Source organism: Panthera pardus, unplaced genomic scaffold (genome assembly GCF_024362965.1).
Source record: "Panthera pardus isolate Hobbes unplaced genomic scaffold, ASM2436296v1 HiC_scaffold_16, whole genome shotgun sequence".
NCBI lineage: Eukaryota > Metazoa > Chordata > Mammalia > Carnivora > Felidae > Panthera > Panthera pardus.
Genome location: NW_026526721.1, coordinates 74435300 through 74460579, shown reverse-complemented (window position 1 = coordinate 74460579; position 25280 = coordinate 74435300). Strand labels below are relative to the sequence as shown.

The window sequence follows — 25280 nt, the reverse complement described above, 5'->3', positions numbered from 1 at the left end:
CTGCCTTCAGATAGAAAGGATCCGAGAGTCCTAACGTCCCAATGTCCCAACGTAAGTTATCACCTCCTGAGCACTATGGCTGTGCAGCCTGGAGGAAGTCATTCCTACTAATGCTGATGTGGCTTCTCGCACCAGAGATCCTTTCACCCTTGCCCCACTTCCCTGCTACACACATAAACGTAACTGGCGACTCTTCCACACGTGGGCCTGCAAGGGGCTGGCTAAGCCACAGGAGTGTGACTGGCTTTATCTGGCTTATGGACATCTGACAGTGGATCCTTTGACCTTTATCAGTTGCAGATCCTCTGGGAGTTAGGGTTTAAGGCAGATGTGATTATTTTCTCTGCAGAGCATGTCTTCTGGTGGCTGAAGCAACAGCTCAGTACTTACAAAACCTCAAGAGTATCTAATACAAACTTTGACCTGGTGACTCAATTATCTGTATGGTGAGCAGGCCAAATGTCAGCATGCACACCGCTAGGGCTCGGAAGCTCATGAACTGTGGGCCATTTGTGAACAGTTGTAATTATTAGAAGACTTTATGTTGGGGGTGCCTGGGTGGCTCAGTCGGTTAAGCATCCAATACTGGGTTTTGGCTCAGGTCATGATCTCACCATTCATGAGTTCGAGCCCCACAATGGGCTCTGCACTGACAGTGCAGAGTTTGCTTGGGATTTTCTCTCTCTCTCTCTCTCTCCCTCCACCTCTCCCTGCACTCTCTTCCTCTCTCTCTCTCTCTCTCTCTCTCTCTCTCAAAATAAGCAAGTAAACATGAAAAACAAAGACTTTATGTTGAATGGAAAGAATGTTCATTAGTAGAAAGGTCTCAGGTCTAGCTAGTAAGGAGAACTCTTTAGCCACATACTAAGCAAAAACAAAACAAAACAAAACAAATGAACCCACACACATACACATACACATGCACGGGCACACATGCAATCCACTCAAAGAATGGACCAACCAGTTTGACTTGATTTATAAGCTCTTCAAGGCCAGGTGCACCCCTGTTTACATCTCCATCGTCATTGTTCTGTGCATCCCTTCTCTGCCTCTCTTCTTAAGTCATTGATTTCTCTTGATACCCCACACAGGCTATATTTCTCACCTCTCTTGAATCTTTTCCCACATTCTGTCCTTCTGTTCTCTGGCCTAACATGTGCTCACCACCCAGCTCTATCCCCCATTCCTTCCACCTGGTTAACTTCCACTCATCTTTGCAATGTCGGCACAGATGCCACTTCCTTCAGGAAGCTGTTATCCCATTCACTCTGAGTTCTAGATCCTTTCTACTTAGGCAGATGCTCACTTGTCTGTTTCTCCCAAGCAACCGTAAACTCCCTCAGGATAGTGACTTTCCTTTTTGCCACTAAATCCCAAAGGCCTAGCACGAATGTCTGGAGTATCTGTTGTTTAACATGCAATTACTGAGTAGGTGTTGAACAGAGTTGTGATGGGTGTTACATTTTTGTGTCTTTGGGCTGTAAGTAGCAGAAACCACAAACGGCAGCAGCTTTATTAAGAACACCTCATTAAGTTTGGAACAAGGTGTCTGGAGCGAGTAGTCCCAGGCTTAGTGCCATGGCTCAGTGGTATCATAAGGATCTAAGCTCTTCTGTTCTTTGCTCTGCCATCATTAGCATGGTGATTTTCATTCTCCTTATGATCGAAAGATGGCTGCCATACTCCAAGCATCACATCCTCACCTATCGCTTTCAAAGGAAGGGAGTAAAAGATAGAAAATAAGCTATTTTCTCTTTTTCATCAATAGGTTCATCTTTTCCAGAAGATCTCTGTCCCTAGTTGTCTTTCTTTTGCACGTTACTGTTGAGAACTGGGTCACATGCCCACTCTTAAGTAAATCGTGACTCCTCCTGGTGCTTTCAGCTGAAGTCAGACTGCCCAGACAAAGGAGCTATTCTTTTAGCAGAAATATGAGTGAATAGTGGATGGGTAAGAAGTAAGTGACAGCTGCTCCTCAAGTCTTTGATTACGTTTTACTAAAACCCAGGACAACTTTCTCCAAATCTGAGCTCTACCTCAGATTGGTAACACTTAAAATGCCACATTTGTGATCACATATTTCTCTTTAGTGTGGGCACTTCAGCAGCCTCTCTGGCATGCAAAGCTGTAATTGTTTGTTTCCATCAACCACTTCCTCCTGGGCCAGAGAGCACGTTGGATTGTCCTAAACTTCAAGGCAGCACTGGTTCCCTTGAAGGCAACCAATGACTCTCTTAGGCAGAAGAGAGAGTCAAGTGTCATCCTCTGCAGTCTTCACTCCTGGTAAGTTTTCTTCCATAGCCAAAGTGGCAAGGATTTTGCTCAGTGGATTAGATGCAATAAAAAGAAAAAAAAAAGATAAAATTCTTTCTTATGAACAACTTAAACTTTGAGTGGATCCCAGTGCACCTATTTTTTGATAAAAATATCAAGTTCAGTGGTAATTATACAATTGTGGAAATTTAGATGATATCCCCAATAATCAGCCTTTCTAGCTCCTCCTGCATTATATGCTTATCTGAAAACTTTTTACAAACTAAAAAAAGAAAGTGAAAGGAATCAGATTATTATTAGAAACTTCTTTTTTCTTCATTAGAGTTACAATAATGGTGACGATGATTATCTTTTATTGAGTGTGACAGGTGCTATTGTTGATTTTTTACAAATATCTTAGATCGTCATATCAACTATTTAATTATTTTTGACACTTTATATATTAGAAACCTAAAATTCAGATTTTAAGTGATCTGCTCAAGCTCATCAGTAGAGCAGGTACTAGAGTTCAAGTTTTCCTGATTCCAAAATGATTGCTACATTCTCCATCATGAACCCAACTCCCCTTCCTTAGATTCTCATTGTCACCCCAACATATCCATATCCCAAAGTTCCACAGGGTTTTTATTCATCTCTAACTGGTTAATCTTTTTGCCTTGGGGTTTTAGTGAAGTGGCCATTCTCATTCATTGGCTGAGATACTTATGGGCAGTGCACGAAATTATTAATCTTTCTGGTTCAACAACTTAAGTCTAGAGCCTATCACATCTCACATCAGCAAATAAACACCAGGGAGGGGGGGAAAAAAAGAAACACACTAAGCGGATAGATGAATGGGCCAATCCTGTGGCTGAGGAGAGTATTTCCTCTCTTTTCTTTGTTAGCCTAATAGGTGAGGATTGTGGTAAGAGATTTTAAAAGCACCTGAGAAAGCAGTGACAAGTAGTGACTGCTCTGAGTTCACATAAGGCTCAAGCAGCTTTGACTTTTCCCCAAAGAGTTAGTCAGGAGGGACCCTAACAAGTCTGGTTTAGATGGAGGAGAAGAGTAAGAAGGACCACCGGGCTCTGCTCAACCAAGGAGAGGAGAATGAACTGGTGAGTCTTCCCTTTTTTGGAGTACGGACTTCTCAAAGTATCTGAGGCTATGGGTAGGTGCAACTGTAGTGGTACTGGCTTTAGGAACTGCAGAGATTTAATTATTGTAAGGCTCCTTGAGATCCAAGGGCACAATTTTATAGTTGGGGAACGGGCTGAGAAGACTGTCTTCTAGATGATGGAGTTCTTGCCAACCCCTTATGCATCAGACAGAATGAACTTTCCTTCTTAGACATTTTGTGGAGTATTCAGTGTATATCCCACATCGTGCTCAGGAAGGGGTCTCCCCCTCATCATCTGGGTCTCCATCTACTTGGACAAACTCAAGCAAAACCTGAAAGTTTTTTGTTAATTCTTATGTTTTTGGTATATCTGTATTACTGAAGCTCGGTGTGTTTTGGGTTGAAGTTATGCTAAAAGTATAGAGAGGTTTTAAGCACTAAGTACTAAAAAAAGAGAACATTGTGGCCTGGTATTAAGTATATATATATATTTTAAAAAGTTTTCACTTCTCCAGTTCTCTTTCCCTACTGCCTCTTCTACCAAACATATAGCCATCTTGAAAAATAATCATTAAAAGCTTAGAAACTGCAGGGTCTGTTTGGGATTGACAAGTTTACATTTGTTATTTTAATTGATGCTTAGAATTCAGTGATGAAGGACTTAATCCTATTTCATAGAAAGAAATCTGAGATCAAAGAGGTTAAGTAACTTGTAAAAGGTCTTCAGTCTACAAGGGACAGGCTGGAAATCGAGCCCCCTTCTTCCCCCTTCACACTCCATGCTATTCACACTGCAATAGTGTCTGCAGGTAGGCAATGAGAAAGGAGAGGAGGAGAATGGGGGCCCAGACAGAGATGGAACACTGGAGACGGAAAGGGCCCATGAGATGTGGGTCACATAGCAGAAGGGTGTCAGTTTCCTGCTTGGTCTTCCAGTTCCCCATGAGATCTGTGGGAAATCCACACCCACCCTCTCTCCACACCCTTCTTTGTTAACCTAATAAAAATAAGTGATTTCACGTACACCTACACTGTTCAAGAAGGCAGTCCCTGGTCATACATGGTTCTTGAATGCTAGCAAAATAGTGGGACAAAAGTGAAATGTGCTCTATGTGTAACATACACACCAGATTTTGAAGATAGTGAAAGAAAAAGGAGTAAAATAGCTCAATAATTTTTATATCGGTTACACTTTGAAATGATAGTTTGGATATGTTGGGTTACATAACATATGTTATAAAAATTGATTTAATCTGCTTTTTACTTCTTTAATGCGTCCACTAGGAAATTTCAATTACAAACATGGTTCACATCAGCGACTTCTATTATCATACCACACTGATCTGGACAATGGTATAATGCTTCAAATCTTGAAGGGATTCAAAGAACTAAAACCTGCTTACCTGTATTCACTACTAAACAGCTCTGTGCCAGTTTTGATGTTTTTTTTTCCCAACATGTAGATGACTGTTCATGAAAATCTTTGGCCGCTCTTTATTTTTTCTCTAACTCTGTGATGTATTTATAAAGTCTTTAGCCTAGTACCTTAATTTTCTGAATCACATGGGGTGCATAGGTCTCTCTCCTTAGCCAGGCATGTATTGAGGCACACAGTGTGCATGTCAGCCGTTGATTCAGGGTTCTCTTAGGCCATTCGTGCTGCATTTGCTTTCTAAAGGTGGTCTTGATTCTGCCTCTGAGACACAAGAGATGCTTTGTTCACATGAGTTGCAAAGCCAATCTTTCCACTGGTGCTCTCCCCCTCTTTACTGACGCCTGCCAACTAAATGTCAACATTACAACTGGGAGCAGCTCCAGGGGAGGAAAGGGCTACTTGGTGTGGAAGATACAGTTTTGACAGGAGAGCTCTTCACTTCATTAATTTGTTTTCTGGGAAACAGTGAAGGATTCCTGGACTCTAAGACCACAGATCTGGGCTTTAGTCAAGGATCTGCTGGTAACCACGAGTGTGGACACCTTTTGGGGCCTTGCTAGTTTGCCTGAAAACAGTATCACGTAACCCCTCTGATTTGAAAGTTTTGCGAGTCCCATATATGAAATGTGGAAAGTGCTGTGAAAATATAAGGAGTTCATTTACATCCAAGGAGGCAGAACTTACTATGGGAAATTTGCAAATAGTAAGTGAAATTAGTATTGGAAATATCCTTCCTTTGTCTGATTAAACTTGGGGAGTGATAATTGTTTGAGAGCTACCATTACGAAACCAAACAGTATGTGATGAATTAGTAAGAAAAATCAGGTTCTTGGAATGTCTGAATTATTTTAATATATTTTTAAAGTTTATTTATTTATTTTGAGAGAAGGAGAAAGCATGAGTGGGGGGAGGGACAGAGTGAGAGGGAGAGAGAGATTCCCAAGCAGGTTCCACACCAGTATGGAGCTCAATGCAGGGCTCAAACCCATGAACCATGAGATCATGACCTGAGCAAAAGTTGGATATTTAACCAACTGAGCCACCCAGGTGCCCCTGAATTATTTTAAACAACAGCATGTACTCCTCATCTTTAATTTAAAGACACACACACACACACACACACACACACAAACCCTACTCAAAGGATTAAAATTGAAAATCAAAAATCACGCCCTATTGGCCTCTTTCGGGTCTTTTGTCAAAATTTATGTTAACAGCTTGGATGAAGGCAAGCTTATCTAATCTGTGACTGACGCCCCACTATGAGGGAAAGGTAACAATATAGGCGACAGAACCAAGATTCAAAAAGTTTTCTAGACTTGATTGTAAGAGAGAAATTGACAATGTGGTGTAACAGGCCTCGGTATTGAGTTTGTGTTTAAAGTTATTCTCAAACTACAAGGTGGGGATATCAATGACTTGGGCTTCGTAGCTATGCGTGAAAAAGTAATTAAAGTGCTTTATTTGGTCATGGCTGAATTTTTAGTTACCACTATGATATAGCTATAAAAAATTAGTACTTGGATGTCTCACTAGAAGCCCATTCAGCATAATAGAAGAAATAACAGTTCTATTATAATCTATAATATTTAGGAAACTTCTAGGGAGTTATATTTAATTCTAAGATTCAAACAAGAAGTATAGTGTATTTAGAGGGATATCTGGATTTCACAAACAAGAATCATTTAAAATGGTGTAGCCACTCTGGAGAACAGTATGGAGGCTCCTCAAAAAATTTAAAATAGAGCTACCCTACAATGCAGCAATTGCACTACTAGGTATTTATCCAAGGGATACAAAAAGGCTGATTTTAAGGGGCACATGCACCCCAATGTTTATAGCAGCACTAACAAAAATAGCTAAAATTATGGAAAGAGCACAAATATCCATCAACTGATGAATGGATAAAGAAGATGTAGTATACACACACACACACGCGCGTGCGCGTGCACACGCACACACAATGGAGTATCACTGGGTGATCAAAAAGAATGAAATCTTGCCATCTGCAATAATGTGGATGGAACTAGAATGTATTATGCTAAGCAAAATAAGTCAGTCAGAGAAAGATAAATACAGTATGATTCCACTCATATGTAGAATTTAAGAAACAAAACAGATGAGCACAGGGGAAGAGAAGGAAAAATAAGATAAAAACAGAGAGGGAGGCAAACCATAAGAGACTCTTAAATACAGAGAACAAACTGCAGATTGCTGGAGGGGTGTTGGATGGGGAGATGGGCTAAATGGGTGATGGGAATTAGGAATGGCACTTTTGTTGGGATGAGTGCTGGGTGTATGTAAGTGATGAATCTCCAAATTCTACTCCTGAAACCATTGTTACACTATAGGTTAACTAACTTGGATTTAAATTAAAAAAAAAAAAATAGAATCGTTTAAAAGGTATTGGGAATAGTTACCCAAAGAATAATCAAGGCACTTGTCTTCCAATAGTTGAGAGGCTGATGTGGAGAACAGAGTATAAGTTGGCAGAATCCAGCCTGATTTATTTTCATTACAGGACAATTTCCTAACCATCTTTGGTGGCAGAATCTTAACATGATACCTCTCCATTGACTCTTCCCCTTGTATAATTCCCTTCAGTTGAGTGTGGTGGGACCCATAAATATGATGAGCTGTGACTCCTGTGACTATGTTATGTTGTGTGGCAAAATGGATTTTACAGATGTAATCAACATAGACTCAGCTGAGTTAATCAAAAGGGAGATTGCCTAGGTGGGCCTGACCTGATCAGGTGCGCACAGAAAAGAGCTTGTGTTCTTTCTGGAGTTATGGATATTCAGAGCATGATAGGGGCTTGATGCAAGGGAGCTTTTTCCATTGCATCTTTGAAGATGGAAAGCTCTGTGTGGTAAGAGCTCTGAGTGTGTCTAAGAACTGAGAACTGAGAGCAACTTCTAGCTTACAACCAGCAAGAGAAGGGGGGGTGGTGGTCTCTCTCTCTCGGTGCTAGAAGAAACAACTGAATCCTGCCAATAACCGTGTGATCTGGAAAGAGGTCCTTGATCTCTGAAAGGAAACAGCCCAGAGGACACCTTGATCTTTTTGTGAGACACTGAGCAGACGATCCACAGTCAGACCCCTAACCCACGGAAACTGCGAGATAATGGATTTGTGTTGTTTTAAACCACTAAGTTTGTTATGTGGCAATAAAAACTAATACACCACAGCTATCCAACAAGGGAAGGTATAGCCCTATAAATTAGTGAGCAGCCTAACTTTGGTAGCCTCTAGATGCTCATTGTGAAGGATGGTCTATAGCTATTTTTGTCAGGAAAGGAATTTGAACCATATCATTTCTGAGATACCCCTCTTGTATTATTGATGCCCTCATTTCAGGAATAAAATTTAACAGAACATGCCATGTTGTCCCATGTCCTGGTCTAAGGCAAATTCTGGCTCTCGAAATGGCCTCTGCTGATTAGCCCATGCATCTCATTACTTTTTGACTCACGCTTTCTGCTTTTTTGCTGTTAGCTGCATCAAACAAAAGTCCTTACTTGCACTTTTACTTCCAGGAAGTAGCACTTTTGTTAGAGTAGTTGACTTTATGGGAATGTCTGGAGCTGAGAGTGATAATATGTTCATCTCTTCGGTATTGGGTTTTGATTCACACTGCTAAAGAGGAAAGGGCCTTTCTTATTCCAGAAAGAAGCGTACAGGGAAGACTTAAGAGGTTGACCTATTTCAATAATTATTTTGAACATCTTTAAGACTCAATTTTTTGATCTACAAACAATAATTTATAAGTACTGTGAATAATAGTATCTATTTTCATAAATAATTACGCCTATTTCATGGAGTAGTTGTGAGGATTGAATGGTACCTGAGTAAGTGCTTGAGAAAGGTTAGCTCTGATTGCCAAATGCAGACAAAAGAGAAAGTGACCCAAGACATTGTCTCCCCCTGCTCAAGGGACACTCCATGCGTGAACACAGGACAAGATATATGAAACTATAACTAAAATTTCTTGTTAATCAGTGATGACTAACACAAATTACTACATGCAGCCAAACCAAAGCAGTAATAGAGGGGTAAGGAACAATGACTATACTGACATGATCCATTAATTGGGGCACCCGGGTAGCTCGGTTGGTTAAGCGTCAACTCTTGATCTCGGCTCGGGTCATGACCTCACGATTCATGAGTTCGAGCCCCTCATCCAGCTCTGCATTGACCGCGCAGAGCCTACCTAGGATTCTATCCCACTCTCTCTCTGCCACTAACCCACTCATGCTCTCTGTGTCTCTCTCTCAAAATTAACAAGTAGGCTTAAAATGTTAACATGATCCATGAACCAGAGATATTTACCCTAACATTAAAGAAAAGAACCTGGGAACACGGCAGAGTTGGAGACAAGAGAGCAGAGGAGAACCTTCACTCACCTATCACACAAAGGAACACAATTGGGTCTCCAGATAAAGATGACAAAGGGTAGATTGTGAATAATGAATGGAAACATGGTGCTGTGATTGCTGTTTGAGAAAAAGGACAAACACGATGAATTCTTGGCCCATAAAAGGACTCAGAGGTATCATCTCCTTGGCCATGGTTCAAGGGAAAGTTTGAGGCCTGCCCAGAAAAAGCTAACTTACTCTAAGGCTATTGGAGCACCTCTGCATGGAAGGGCTTAACACTTCACAGCAAAAAACTGGCATTGCCATTCCCAGAGGTAATTAGCGTACTGAGAATTATTTATGTTATGTCTTGGTTGAGTAAATACTGACTTGGTGCTGCGAGAATGTGGGTTTGAGTAAGTGAATGTGTTGCAAACTGTAACCCAGAGACCCATTCTAAAAGAGTTGAGTCACATACTACGGTGCCTGTGCATGGTAAGTACGCAAGAAATATGTAGATAAGCAGGGGCGCCTGAGTGGCTCAGTCGGTTAAGCTTCCGACTCTTCAGCTCCAGTCACCATCTCACGGTTCATTAGACGGAGCCCTGCATCAAGGCGGAACCTACTTGAGATTCTGCCTCCCTCTCTCTGCCCCTCCTGCACTTCTTTCTATCTTCTCTCTCAAAATAAATAAAAGTAAACTTTAAACATTGCTGAAAAGAAATATTTAGATAAACACATGAAAGGTGAGCATAAGAATAAAAGCGTTTACAAAAATGCAAAAGGACCTGTTCACAACACCAGTCACACACAAATGCTAGTGCTCTAGATGCAATGAAAATTCAGGAACAAAAATAAGCAGAGAGCTGGGGGACGGTTGCGCCCCAACTAAGAGGAGCTCTCCAAAAGAGGACTCGGGGGAAGAGACAATGTTTAGATGAAGCTGCACCCTGTAACTCTCCTTTCCTGCGGAATTTGGCCAATCTTAGTTCCATCTCTGATGGTAATTATAAGACCTACTTATTTAAAAAAGAAAGGAGGGGCGCCTGGGTGGCTCAGTCGGTTAAGCGGCCGACTTCAGATCACGATCTCGCACTCCGTGAGTTCGAGCCCCGCGTCGGGCTCTGGGCTGATGGCTCAGAGCCTGGAGCCTGCTTCCGATTCTGTGTCTCCCTCTCTCTCTGCCCCTCCCCCGTTCATGCTCTGTCTCTCTCTGTCTCAAAAATAAATAAAACGTTAAAAAAGAAAGGAAAATGATTTTAAAAGTGCCTTTTATGCACTAGAACTCCATATTGTATGTTCTCATTTAATCCCCATGAGCTAGCCACTCAGATATACATTTTATACTGAGAAAATGAGGCTCAGTTAAGTAACATATGCAAAGTCACATTACCCGGGGTGGGGGGGAGGATCCCCTATTACACGGTTTTCCTCCTATATGAGTGAAGATGATTGTACTGTGTGTGTATGCTCGTATATATACATATATATGCATATATATAATACATATGTACATATAATTTCTAATGCATGATTCATATAATATATATTATATATTAGTTACTAAGCTAGTTAGTTTTTCAATCAATTTGGCGTTTATCTTAAAGCTCTTTTCCCAGTTTCATGTATCACGAAGGTGAGCAGTTTACTTTTTGGCCTGTGTTTGACTTCAATTTTGACAATTCGTGCTCTGTGGGAAAAGCAAAAATTCCACTTAAGCCATTGGATCAATCACTTTTAGAAATACAACTTAATGGTTTTCTCAAATAGCATTTAGTTCTGAATATTGCCTATGGTCAAATCATTTCACAATGACTCCAATGGGACTAGCCGTTTTTAATCTACTGAAATTTTGTTGACCTGTGCATTACTCAAGCTAATATTAACCGTTAATGTATACTACATACTTGAAATGTTTCAAGAGCCCTGCTAAATGCTTTGCATGCATTAACTCATTGGTTTCTTGGAACAAACCCGGAAGATACTGATATTTTCCTTTATGGAAGGGGAAAGTGAGTCATCAGAAGAAATAAAGTGGGTTGCTCGACGACTTATATGGGGTTAAGTGGTAGAGGGATGATTTGAGCTGAGTTTTCTCATGCAGCCACAGTTTCACATGAGGAATCTAAAAATTTAGTGAACTTAAATCATTTACCCAGATCATATTAACTAGTAAGTGATGGAGCAAGGAGCAGAAGCGAGAGCTTCTAGAAGGCAATGGGGTGGGGTATAAAGAACAGAGGCTCTGCTGATAGACCTGGATAGGGCTCTAAATTGTGCCCTTTAGCAGCAACCTCTGTTGAAAGGCACGTGCATATTTCATTGTTACTCCGAATCCAGGCTGCTTCCTTTTGTATTTTGGGCCAAGGAAAAGACCATTAGAAATGTGGTACCTCTCCTGGTATTGGGAGCATGGAATTCTAGTAGGAAACAAAAAAGTGAGGGAACATTACTGGCAACAGAGACTAGAAATCAAGTCTATATGAAGATGGCGCAACCTTTGTGCTATTCAACTCACTAGTAGGTGGTAGATCCGGGTTCCTCACCCTGTGGAACACAGCCGCTTCCCATTACCAACCTTGTTTCAGTATCTCACAACTCAAAACCAAAAACTCTCTCCACCTTTGGCTGAACCAATTATCAGATCACCTGTTAACACTGATTGAAAGCTTCCTTTGTGCTCAACACCTTCCACCTCTATTACTCTTCACAACTATGCTTCCAGGTGTGTGCTGTTATCCCCTACGTACAGAGATGGAAACTGAGACTTAGAGAAGGTAAGTCCTGAGGTCACATAGCTTATAGGTGGCAAAAGCCACTTTACCGCAAGGAACTACATGTAGTGCGTTTGAGGTTCCGATCCTTCCTCTCTCTGTTCCCAATGTCTTTACATTTACGAGGCCTCTAGATTCTACTTACCTTCCTCTTAACAGCACACATATTCCTTCCTCTACCCTGCACTTCTTAGTGGATTTTACCCATGGGTGTTCAGTACTTTGGAGGCATCTGAGTGACTCTTAACTGCCTCAGAAGAATAATCATTGAGAACACTGAAATTATACTTGAGATTCATTGGTCAAAATGGAGACATACACTAGGATAAACTCAAATTACACAAACATTGGCAAGCTGACTGAGAGGATTTGATTAAAAAGAATGCCAGATGAAAGAATGATTCAACCGAAACTTCAAGTCCCACATCTAGCTTATAACCTTTGGGAAAACAGACATGATAGGAAATTTACCAAGGTTTATGAGGCCAATTTATCAAGGAAGCAAAAATACTGTTTCTATTCATCTTTGCTCAAGGAGCTACATATTTCTGAAAGTTACTGTGACTTTTTGCTGTTATTTTCTCTTTCTCGATATAACTCCATTAAAGTAATTAAAGTAACTTCCACCAACTTGGAACAGGGTGTCTAATAAACACCCTCCCTTTATTACTTTTTGTTGACATATATAAATTCAGTGGTGTCAACAAAGTGCACTGATCTTAAACAGACAGTTCAATGACTTCTGTTATCAGTTATTTTTGCTCATTTCCTATAAATAGAATTGTGTCTTGATTTACCATCCTTTATTTACTCGTATGTGAAATTCACATTTATTGTTGTTCGCATTAAAAGTTACATTAAAAAATTATTTTGTAGTGTTACGTTATACGAAAACACAATATTTATCTTTCTCTTGTTGATGTACCTTTAGATTATTTCCAATTTGGGACCCTTATGAATAAAACTGATACAAATATTCTTGTGCAAATCTTTTGGCGAACATATACAATTCTCTGTGTAAAAATCTAAGAATGGAGTTACTAGCTCATAGAGTGATCCTATCTTTAGCAACACAGTTTTTCAAAACGTTTGTACCAATTTACACTCCCCAAAACAATGTATATGAGTACCATTGCTTCACATTTTTATCTACACTTGGTATAATCAGTTTTTTCCACTTTAGCTATACTGTGGCTATGTCATTGTGTCATTTTATCATTGTTGTGTCATTTTATCATTGTGTCATTTTAGAGTAAGTCTTCAAATCTGGTGAAGTCTTCCAACTTTGTTCTTTTTTTAGGATTGCCTTGGCTATTCTGGCTGTGATATGTTATTGTAGTTTTATTTTGCATTTTCTTAATGACATGATATTGAGCACCTTGTGGAATATTATCCTGGAAATCCTCTTTTGTAAAATGACTGTTCAAGTCTTTTGCTCATTTTTTATTGTGTATACATTACATTTTTTATTGATTCGTAGTCATTTGTGATATTTCCAAATATGATTCTTTTTTTATACATAGGTACAGATAGCTAGTATCTTCTTCAGAGACCTTTGGATAAACAGAAGCTTTTAGTTTCATTAAAGTAAGATATCTTTTTTTATCTTTTTTATTTCCTGTTTAAGAAATATTTTCCTACTTAAAGTTCATGAAATATTTTTTCTGTGTTTTCTTTCAGATGATCTATTGTTTTAGTTATCACATTTAAGTACATGTGCCACCATTAATTTGTATATGGTGTAAAATGGGGGGGAAAACTCATTTTTCTAGCACTGTTCATTTTGCTCTAGCAACTGCCTATTGAGCCAACCATCCTTTCTCCTACTGAATTGTAATGGTTCCTTTTTTTGTAAATGAAACGATGAAATATCTTTGAGTCTCTTTCTGGACTCTCTATTTTGTTTCTCATTTTTTTTCCTTTTTGGCTTGTAATTAGTAGGAATTTGTAGTAAGTCTTCACTTCTGGTAGTGTAGGTCTTCCACAATTATTCTTTTTGAAAATTGTCCTGATGGCTTTAGGTCCTTTGTACTTCCATACCGATTTTAGAATCAGCTCCTCAACTACCACACACACACACACACACACACACAAAATGTCTGATGTGAGTATAAATGGGATTGCTCCTGGTTAACCCTCAAACTTAATATATCTCTCCTTTTATTTAGATCTGTGCTTTCAGCAATATTGTGCAGTTTTCAGTCTAGAGGTTTGTCTAACTTGATTAGGACTATTATAAGTATATTGATTTTTTTGGCTTGATGATATTACAAATGGCATTTAACTTCATTTTCAAATTGCTTGTTACAAACACAGTTGTTTTTCTATATTGACCCAGTATCCAGCAACCTTGACAAATTCACTTATTAACTTGTATAATTTGTACATTATTTTGGATTTCTTAATAATTACATTATCTACTCACACAGAGAGCTGTACTTTTTTTTTCTTAGTTGACATGTAACATTGTGTAACGATGTAACATGTAACATTGTGTAAATTTAAGGTGTACAAGTTGATTGGTACACTTAAATACTGTGAAATGATCACCATCAAAGTGTCTGTTAACACTTCCACCACTTCACATAATTACTATTTATTTTTTTGTGGTGAGAACATTTAAGATCTACTTTTTTTAGAAACTATCAAGTATATAATATAGTACTGTTACTTATGTTTCAATTATAAATGTTGTTACTTTTTCTTGTCTTATTGCACTGTTAAACTATCAGAACTGTATTAAACATTAGTGGTGATTATTGGTAATCTTCTTTTACTTATAACTTCATAGGGGGAATAGTCAATATTTCATTATTAAGCATATTAGCTGAAGGATGTTTCTGTCTATTCCTAGTTTGCTGAGAGGCTTCTTTGTTTCCTTGTTTGTTTCCTTCTTTCTCTCTCATGCATTAGTGTTGAACTTTATGAAAGTATTTCTCTATACCAATTTTCATGACATTATAAATTTCTTCCCGAATGTTAGCATACCAAAATTCATTGATTGATTTTCAAATTCCTGCAATCCTAGAACAAACTCCATTTGGTAACAACATATTACCTTTTAATATATATCACTGATTTAGCTGGATAAGATATTTTGTGATTACTTCATCTATGCTTCTTACAGATCTTAGCCTGTAATTTTCCTTTCTTTTAACAAACGTTATCGGGTTTTGGTATATGAGTATGCTAACTTCATGAAACAAGTTGTGAACGTTTCCACCTCCTCTACTTATGAAGGAGTTTGTGCAAAATTGATATCACTTCTACCTTAAAGATTTGAAAGCATTCACAAGCCATTTGGACTTGAAGATATCTTTGTAGAAAGCTTTTAGTTACACATTAATTTTCTTTAGGAGCCATAAAAATATTGTGATTTATTTCTGAATTTATCAACTTTAGTTAACTTTTAAGTACAAATTCAACATCATTGGATTTTTCCATTGTAAGTCTGATTTCTATTTTATTCATTTCTGCTTTTTTTCCTGTTTTTCTTTATTATTTCCTTCCTTATACTTTTTAAGATTTAGTTTGCAGTTCCTTTCTACAGCTTCTTGATTGGGAGCTTGTTTCATTGATTTCAAACATTTATTTTCTTTTCTTACATACACATCTAAAATTATATATTTCCCTCTAATCATTGTCTTAAGTTCATCCCACAAGTTTTTATTTGTCAATTTCCATTTTTATTCAGTTCAAAATACTTCTTAATGGCTATTGTAATTTTTCACCTGACTCTATTACTTAGAAATACGCTATTTGAAAAAAATTTCAATCATTTGGGAATTTTTAAGTTACCATTCTGTTGTTATTTCTAGTTTAATTATAATGTCATCACATTTTATGTTCCAGAACGTCGTCAATTTAGGTAAATATTTCATGTGTACCTGAGAAAAATTTGAAGTATGCAGTTTGGGGTTAAAATTTTCTTCATTTGTTAATTAGGTGAATAGGGTTGTTCATACTTCCTGTATTCTTTTGGTGGTGAGTTTTTTGTTTTTGTTTTTGTTTTGTTTTGTTCTTTTGGTGTACTGGTCTTATTAGTTAGTGAGAAAGGGGTGTTAATATCTCCCATGATGACAGTGGCTTTAAGTGCTATTTATTGCTTTACAAAGTTTGAAACTTAGCTTATAAGTGCCCCCAAAGTTAAAATTGTTATTTCTTCTTGATGAATTGATTCTTTTGTTTTAGATTACGAAGTGTCCTCCTTTCTCTCATATTTATTATTTATTTATAATTAATTATTAAATATTTTTATTTATTTTTAAAGTCTATTTTCTCTGAAATTAACATAGCTATACTAGTTCTTTTTTGTTAGTCTTTGCATTGTATATTTCCCTTTCTTTCTTATTTTAACTAGTTGCTTCTTTGTATTTAAAGGTGTCTCTCGTAAACAACATATAGTGGGTTTTTTACTATCTCAGACAATCTTTGTTTTCAATCACGGTATTAATGTCATTTATCTTGAATGTAATTGCTGATATTGTTGGGTTAAAGTTACTGTTTTCTGTCTATTGTATCTATTCTTTATCTTTTTTTCTTCACTTAATGCTACAATGGCTCACATTTCTGCATTGACTTCATAAATTTTGTTTTTAATGGTGCCACTATAGCCCACTGTTTTGAGTTCCACATCTTATGGAGCCATTAGCTATTAATTGGTTCTTCCAATAACTTTTCCTATTACAGATAATACTGCACTGAGCATTGTTATACACATCACTTTCTACTTTGTGTATTATTTCCTTAGGGTGTATTTCCAAGTGTGGAATTACTGATTCCAGAAATAGAAACATCTTTATAAAATCTTGATATAATTTGTCACCTTGCTTTCTCTAAAGAATTATTCCAATTTTAAGGTTTTAGCAGTATGTAGTCATAGTGATTTTTTTGCCATCTTGCTGGCATTGTCAATTCTGTTTTTAATTAAAAAATGTTGTAAAGAAAAGAACTGAAGGGGTATCAGAATTATGATTACCAATGCCATTGTAGTATGTAAGTGAATCAAAAAAGGGAAAGGCATTTGTGATGGGCTTTTTCAACCTATGAGTTGGCCTAAAGTTCCAAACCATTCTGCTTCTACTTTGAATACTTTGGCAATAAGTCCACATGAATAACTTAGTGAAATGCATATTTATGACATAATATGTGAACTGGCATATACATTTTATTTGAGTCTAATAAAACTATCATTCACAAATAAAACTAGAACAGGTTTATGGAATCAAAAAGAAGATAGGAAAAGAGAAAGGAGACCCAACTGGAAATACGCTTAGAGGCAGAGTGAACACATTTTAGAGTTACATTAAAATCTTATCATGAATAATCTCAAAATAGAGTGGCTGCATTGCTAAACTTAATGAACATTTTTTCCCAAGTGGATGATAATAACTGAGAAGCACTGGAAAGGAACTCTTAAAATTGTAATTACTTTGCAGAGCACTTAAGGAGACATTATCTCATTTGAGCACTAGTACCCTGTAAGGCATGCATTTCTAACTGTTTTTTTTTTAGGAATCAATTGGGATTCCCTAGAGGTGATATTGTTGCATCCACACGACTCCTGAAAGAGAATGCTACGGGCACCAGTGGCAGTCACAACAAAGTTTATTACAATGAGAGGCAAGGCCAACCGATCACGACCAACACTTGATAAGAGTGCGGCCTCGAACAGCCGGGGTACAGAGTTTTTAAAGCCGATCACATCGTTTTATCATTACCTGGGAACAGAACAGAAAAACAGTTCCCAGATGAGTTAGAAACAGTTGCCAAATGAGGTGATTATTTTAAACTTTCTGCCACTAAGTTGCAACCAGTGGATCTCCTTGACCTTGCCTCTGATGCTTTCTTTGAGTTTTTGTTTTCATTGGTAAAGCCTGAATTTCAAGAGTATGAAACGTGATTTACAAGAGTAAAGCAAGGCTGTTTTCTCTTGACCTTCGGTGTCAGAACAAAGCTGTTATTTTTAAAGCTACATGTTAGCCCTACACTACAATTTAGCCCTTACATTTCCCCCTTTTCTTGCCAGTGAATCAATCCCTTGATTCATCATTAGGAACTAAGGGGATATCGTGGGACCTAATCATCATAATTTTTATTTCACCAACTTGCCTCTTGACATACTGTACTAACCAATTGATTATGCATGGGCCAATGGTTAACCCAAGAAGTAACAATAGCAGTGGCCCAGCTATGGCGGTGAGCAGTGACATGAGCCAGGGGGGCCAAGAGAATAAACTCCAATACCAATTATTGCTGGCCTCCCTGGCATGTTCCCTGGTCCTAGGATTATCCCTGACCAAACCGAGAGTGTCTCAGATTACTCCGGAATTGGCATAAAACAGCAGGTTTCTCTGAGGGCCACACAGAGACCCCCTTCCTTCATGAAGAGTAAATCAAGTCCTCTTCTGTTTTGTAATACAACCTTGGCTAAAGAGTCTACTTAATGTTCCAGCCGAGAAATTGAAATTTCCAAGTAGCCTAGGTCTCGGTCTACTTTCTCACTTATAGTTTTGAAATTTTGGTCCCCCACAATGAGTCCAGCAGTTCCAATAGCTGTGGATCCCACAATTCCCAGTCCCACTAGGAGTGGAATGAGGACTGGTGCTGCCCTTTTCACCCTGGAATGTCCTTTGAACAGAAGTAAATGTTCTTCTCTACCTGCTTCTTCGCTATATAGGTATATTTGTGGGAGAATATGAACTAGGATACAAATCTCTCGGGTGCCAACCCCAATGTATGTGGCTGCAATGCAGGAGGTAATTCCTGATGAGCAAGCAAACCAGGCTCCAGTAAGGGCTTGGTATGCTATATTTTGGGGGGCTATCAGTATCTGATCTACTTAGAATATACACTTCTGCACAAGAGTTTTTGTAAAGGGAGGTATGCCAATTATATTCTTGGGACACTATGCACCAACCCTGCCCTTGGAGGTCTCCTAGGGTTAAAATTGGTCGTGAACCCCAAGGGCATAATGTCATGCTTGGATTTAGCAATTTTACGACATGCTTGTCTATGTCTTGTCCAATGCTGGCATTTGTAGCCACTCTCACATAATATGGGAGTTTAGGGTTTAAACACAGCCAACAATATTGTACAATCTTGGTGTGAGATGAATGTAGCCAAGCATACATAGAATCTACTGCATCTAACCAATGCGTCTCATGGGAGAACGGGTTCTGGATATGACCTGTTGTTGGTAATTCTGACTTTGTGGGGGCACATGATCGTAGGGAAGGTTGGGAAGGGACAGTCGGAAAGAGCGGGGGGGTGTAAAATCATGTCCTTGTTTGGCCCTACCAGATTGGGTGGAGTTTTTCTTTTCACACTTTGTATAGTAAAGGAAATGCCCTTGTCAACTCCTGGAGCATACATTCTGAGACCGCCCCCCCCCCCCCAAGTGTGTCTAGTGTCCCAGGAAGAGGAAAAATTACTGGAACTAGAAGCCTTTTTTAAACATATTTTTGTTGGGTTACATTTTCCTTGAGTCTTACGTTTGGGATCTGGAGTTCTAAGGCGGGTGATTAAGCAGTCATGGCCCTGTCCTGCCAGCCAGGGAGCCAGCGTTTCACAACCCCGTTTTGCAAAATGGTATTGGCCTTTTCCTTCACATTCAACCTTTCTATTTGCAAGGCAACTGTATAACCCTGGTAGGTTAGACAATTTTTGTTCTTGATCCCTGTGTCCACATCCATAGGTAACCACATAGGAGTTTTCGGGGACCGGAGGAGTGGAGCCCATTGGCTGTTTATAATTAGTAATTAAAGTCCCCCATGAGTCCTCCACCAAGTCACAGAAATCAAACAAAAAACAAGGCACAGTGGAAGAGGTATTAGATGCTATCACCTACCCCGTGACAGTGTCCCTGAGTTCCCATTGGTATGGCCAAAAAGATAGGGGATGCAATTCCATACAGTCCCCCACACTTATCATTATACAAACCCAGACAATTATTATGCCCGCATCAGTCTTAGCTTTAAAGGATCCTCTGGGTGCCTTTGGACCTTCCATTGCTGTTTTGTTGTCTGGTTTCGTATCAGTCTGGGGTGTTCCCGCCTTGATGCAGTTTTTCTTAAACTGAGAGTGATGAATCCAGGTTCGGACACCATCTACCTTCACGGCCGTGGGCATATCAGGATCATGGTGTGCAGTCCTTTCCAGTGCAGCTCCAGGGTTTTAGGCTTGTGCCTCTTGACCCAGACTAAGTCTCCTGGTTGAAAGGGGCGAGGAAGAACAGGAGGATGAGCAAAGGCTTCTTTCAAGGCCCTGGTTATTTCCTTTTGTACATGTTGCAGGGCCATGAGCAAAGCCAGCAAACGGTCCTGTTCCAATTGTTCCATTACGTCGTCTCCTAGCTTCGGCAGGATAGGTGGAGGTCTGCCAAATAAAATTTCATAAGGGGAAAATCCCTTGACAAATGGAGTACAACATGCTCGCAAAAGGGCAAAAGGCAGGACATCAACCCAATTTTCACCTGTCTCAAGGGACAATTTGGTTAAGGTCTCTTTTAGGGTCCGATTCATCCTTTCTACTTGAGCTGGGCTCTGAGGTCTATACGTACAATGTAATTTTCCAATTTACTCCCAATGCCCGGGCTAGACCCTGGGACACCTGCGCTGTGAAGGCCGGGCCATTGTCCGATCCTATGCTCAGAGGCAGCCCGAATCTAGGAATTATTTCATTTAATAATTTCTTAACTGGGAACGCCTTGACCCACCCGGAGGTGTCTACAAAAACAAGCAGGTATTTATATCCGTATTTCCCTGGTTTAATTTCAGTAAAATCTACTTCCCAAAACCAGCCTGGTTCAGTTCCTCTATCTCTTTTAGCTTCTGAAACCTTCTTACTTGCACCCTGATTTACTTGGGCGCAACTTACACACCTTTCAACCATCTCTTCAATCTCTTTTCCCAGCCCTTGCACCCTGAAATTTTTCCGCACTAATTCCACCATCTTGGTTTTCCCAGATGAGTCCCTTGGTGGAGTTGACACACCATGCGCGGCCCGATTGCCGTGGGTAAGAGTATCTTACCTTCAGGATCCTGAAACCACTTTCGTCCCAGTATCATACTTCCCCCTTTTCTTGAAACCCACTCCAAATCTTTAGGAGTGTAACTGGGCTCCAGTGGAAGCAAAGGCTCTGTCAAGATCGGTATCTCCAAGGCACTTTTACTTTTAGTTAGGGCAGCTTCTTGAGCTGCTGCATCAGCCAGGAGGTTTCCGACTGTTTCGAGGGAGTCGCCTTTTTGATGTCCCGGGCTGTGAATGATTGCCAGCTTCGCAGGTTCCCAGATGGCTGCTAGAAGATCTAAAATTTCAGCTTTATTTTTGATGTCCTTGCCTTCCACCATGAGGAGACCGCGCTCTTAATAAATGGATCCGTGTACATGCACGGTTGCAAAAGCATAGTGGCTGTCCATATAAATATTAACTGACTTGTTTCTTCTGAGTTTTAGGGCTTTTGTTAGCACGATGAGCTCTGCGCCCTGGGCTGAAGTTCCCGGGGGAAGGGTCTGTTGCCATAAGTCTCGCGGTCTGTTGTCACTGCAGCGCCGGCCTGCCTTTGCACTTGAAACACAAAACTACTGCTGTCTGAAAACATGCTATCAGGGTCTTGTAAGGGAACATCCGTAATATCGGAGCGGAGGGATGAATCATCGCCAAGGTTTCTGGGCAAGAGTGCAGAGGCGGACATTGTCCTTTGGGCAGCAAAGTGGCTGGGTTTAAGGCTGTGGGGGCACAAAAACGTATTTGGGGCTGGTCGAGTAGCAATGCTTGATATTGGGTAATCCGAGCATTTGACAGCCATCGCTCTGGGGGAGCCTGCAGTAAAGCCTCCACTTCACGGGGTCCCATGACAGACAATGCTTGCCCCAAGGTTAGTTTGTCTGCGTCTTTAGGAGTGCGGTGGCGGCAATTTGTTAAATGCATGGGGGCCACCCGGAAGCAACTGGGTCCAGCCATTTGGATAAATAGGCCACCGGTCGGGGCCAAGGTCCCAGGCGCTGAGTCAGAACTCCCTTGTCTACCCCCCTTTTTTGGCTACAAACAAATGGAATGGCTTGGTGGGATCTGGCAGGGCCAAGGCTGGTGGGGTCATGAGAGCATCTCATAAGGCTTGGAAGGCTTTAGTTTGAGTCTCCCCCCATGTGAAGGACTCTGGAGACCCCTTGAGAGTGGCATACAAACGGGCTGCCAGTTCAGCAAAGCCAGGTATCCATAGTCTGCAGTAGCCTGCTGCCCCCAGGAACTCGCGAACTTGTTTGCGAGTTTTAGGCTGAGGAATATCGAATATAGCCCGAATTCTTTGTTCACCGAGATAGTGCTTACCTTTTTTAAGGTTGTGACTTAAATATGTCACTGCAATATGACAGATCTGTGCTTTTCTGGCTGATACCTGGTACCCCAGTTTTTGCAGAAAACTCAAGAGTTCTTTGGTGGCTCTCAGGCATTTTAAATGAGAAGGGGCCGCCAACAAGATATCATCAACATATGGCAGTAGAGTTACCTGGGGGTTGGATATTCGAAATGGCTCTAAATCCTGGTGCAGGGCCTCATTAAAAAGAGTAGGAGAATTTTTAGATCCCTGGGGGGTGTCGCGTCCAAGTGAGCTGTTTGGCTTTTCCCTCTTCAGGATCAGTCTATTCAAATGCAAATAGTGGCTGGCTTTGTGGGGCAAGCGGGATGGCAAAGAAGGCATCTTTTAAGTCCAGAACTGTATAATACACCTGAGAAGGGGGAAGCAAACTAAGGAGAGTATAAGGGTTGGGTACAGTGGAATGAATGTCCATTACCCTGGCGTTTACTGCTGTTAGGTCCTGAACTGGCCAGAAATCGGATGAGTAAGGCTTCCAGACAGGGAGAAGCGGAGTGTTCCATGGCGACTTGCATGGGATCAAAATGCCAGAGTGGCACAAACGCTTGATATGAATGACGATTCCCCGCCTAGCCTCCCGGGACATGGGATACTGTTTTAGTCTTACCAGAAGTGCGGATGCCTTAAGTTCCACTATTATCGGAGCTTGATGAATCGCCAGCCCAGGTGGATTGGCCTCGGCCCATACCTGGGGGAAGTCCGCCTAGAGGCTTTTAAGGAGGGGATCAACTGCATGGACATTTTTATCAGGCACCGGAGTGAGCAGGCCCTCTTCCCCAAGTGGCACAGTCACCATTACTGTTGTTGGGCCATCCTGGCCAACTTTAATATGCATACCCCCTTCAGTGAATTTCAAACTGTAGTAGGTCTCTACCTAGTAATCCAGGGTAGGGGCATTCAGGCATGATTAGGAAAGAATGTGTAACGGTTTTATGGCCTAAATCTACTTGTTCAGTGGTCCATTTACAAGTCTGGAACCCAGTTGCTCCTTGCACCAGGGTTGCTCTTTGCCTGGTGGGGCCAGGATCTTGTTTTAGAACTGAAAAGGTTGCCCCAGTGTCCACCAAGAAGGTCTTAGGTTGGCCCTCTATATTAACAGTAACCAACGGCTCAGAAGTGGGCTACCGAGCCGCGGCCCTGTCAGTCTGAATCAACTCCCATTACAGATACCTGGAGTGGCTGAGTTTTGCGTGGGGCTAAGTTGGGGCAATCCTTTTTCCAGTGTCCCTCTTGTTTGCAATATGCACGTTGGTTTTTTTCCTAGTGGCGCTTTAACCCTGTGTCTTCTTTTGCCCAGACCAGAATTCTTTAGACGTTCTGGGTCCTCTTCCCCGCGGGCATCCAGGACAGCCGCTTACCACCCTAGTCAATTTTTTTTGTCTTTCTTCCTGAGAATCCCTATTGTTAAAAACTTTTTGGGCTATTTCAACTAACTCAGATAAATTTTTTCCTTCAAACCCATCTAATTTTTGTAACTTTTTCCAAATGTCTGGGGCCTTCGTAAGACAAAGGCCAGGTTTAATGCCCTTCTATTTTCAAGTGGGGCAAGATCAATATGGGTAAGGTGCGGTATGTCTCCATGAGCCTTTCTAAGAAGGCTGAGGGGCTTTCCTCGGCCCCCTGAACTACTGTTACCTTAGACATGTTTGTGGGCCAGCGGGCGGCCGCTGGGAGACCTCCCAGTAGAGTCTGGCGAAATAGGGTCAATGATGGCCTACCGTGAGGAGTGTTTCAGTCCCAATTTCAGGATGTGAGGAGGGAAAAACTTCCTCAAGTACAGCGGGATCCTCGGTGGGTTGCCCGTTTGGCCCCATCACTAATTTCTGGGCCTCATGATGGATCTTATCTCTTTCCTCAGTGGTGAAGAGAACCTGCAAGAGCTGCTGGCAGTCATCCCACGTTGGCTGATGGGTCACAAATACAGTTTCAAGAAGAGAAATTAATGTTTGGGGTTTCTCTGAGAATGAGGGGTTTTGAAGTTTCCGATTATAAAGGTCGCTAGTGGAGAAGAGTACATAAGTCATAAAGGGTCGGACATCACCCTGCAGGAGTGGCCCTGGAAGAAGGGGCAGGGCAGTGGGAGGGTGGTGGAATTCCGGGAGTCCCTGACCGGGTGTGAGACGGGCTCAGGGGAGTGTCCCTACTGATCTGAAGCATCTTGACTTGTATTCTTTGAGCGAGAACTATAGGGCGGCGGGTGGTTTCTTCTTCTTCCTCTGGTGCAGGTGATAGAGGGGGCGGCCACCTAGTCCCATCAGGATTCTTATTCTGAGCTCCAAATGGGCAGCCTTTGAGTGATAAAGCCTGTACTTTAAGGAGGCAAGGGGGAAGGGGAAGAAGTTTTAACCAATCTGGAGGGTTTTCAATGAGGGTCCTCCATGCCTCAGTGGAGGCACGAATGTGGTCTTCTAGGTCTTTCTAGGCACGAATGTGGTCTTCGTGCCTAGAAGAGACAATATCATGAAAATTATATACCAAAGTAAGGTCAAAGGTCCCCTGTGGAGGCGATTCGACCTGAAAGTTGGTCCATTCCACCTCGCAGAGTTCAAAGGACTGGCTTCTTAACGTGGAGGCCGAAAACTGAGGCAGCTCTCCTATAGTCCTAGAAATGAGTTAGAATGAGACTCAGAGGGGTGGGGGTACTCTGATTTTGACCCATGACAAAGATAGGCAAAACTGACAGGGACGCACAGTCAACAGGAAGAAAACAAGACACGAAGACAACACAGTTTGAGATCTCAAGGCCAGTAGGCAGTGGCAGTCACCTGAAAATAGGATTTTTCTTGACAAAAACCAAATCAAATGGGGTCCATCGGTGTCCCAGTAGCATCCCTGACTCTGTGTCTATAGGTGCATCCGACAGACCCTCCTGAGTCATTCAAATGGTGCGCCCCAAGAATTCCTTACCTCTCCCAAGTGTTGGTGCAGCAATCCGAGGAAAGAACCCTGTTTCAGACCTTTAACT

General features: G+C 40.9%; 1 protein-coding gene across 3 annotated transcripts in view; it reads left to right on the top strand.

The window, feature by feature from the left end:
- The first annotated feature begins 2263 nt into the window (after positions 1-2263).
- The window catches only part of LOC128777272 (probable cation-transporting ATPase 13A5), a 67462-nt gene continuing 44445 nt past the window's right edge, over positions 2264-25280 (top strand). Inside the window, exon 1 of one of the 3 annotated variants that reach the window (XM_053903537.1) lies at positions 2264-3371. In XM_053903537.1, the coding sequence (XP_053759512.1) occupies positions 3309-3371 (63 nt within the window). In that variant the 5' untranslated portion in view covers positions 2264-3308. The remainder of the gene's footprint in view (positions 3372-25280) is intronic. The other 2 variants (XM_053903536.1, XM_053903538.1) reach the window with 2 other exon arrangements.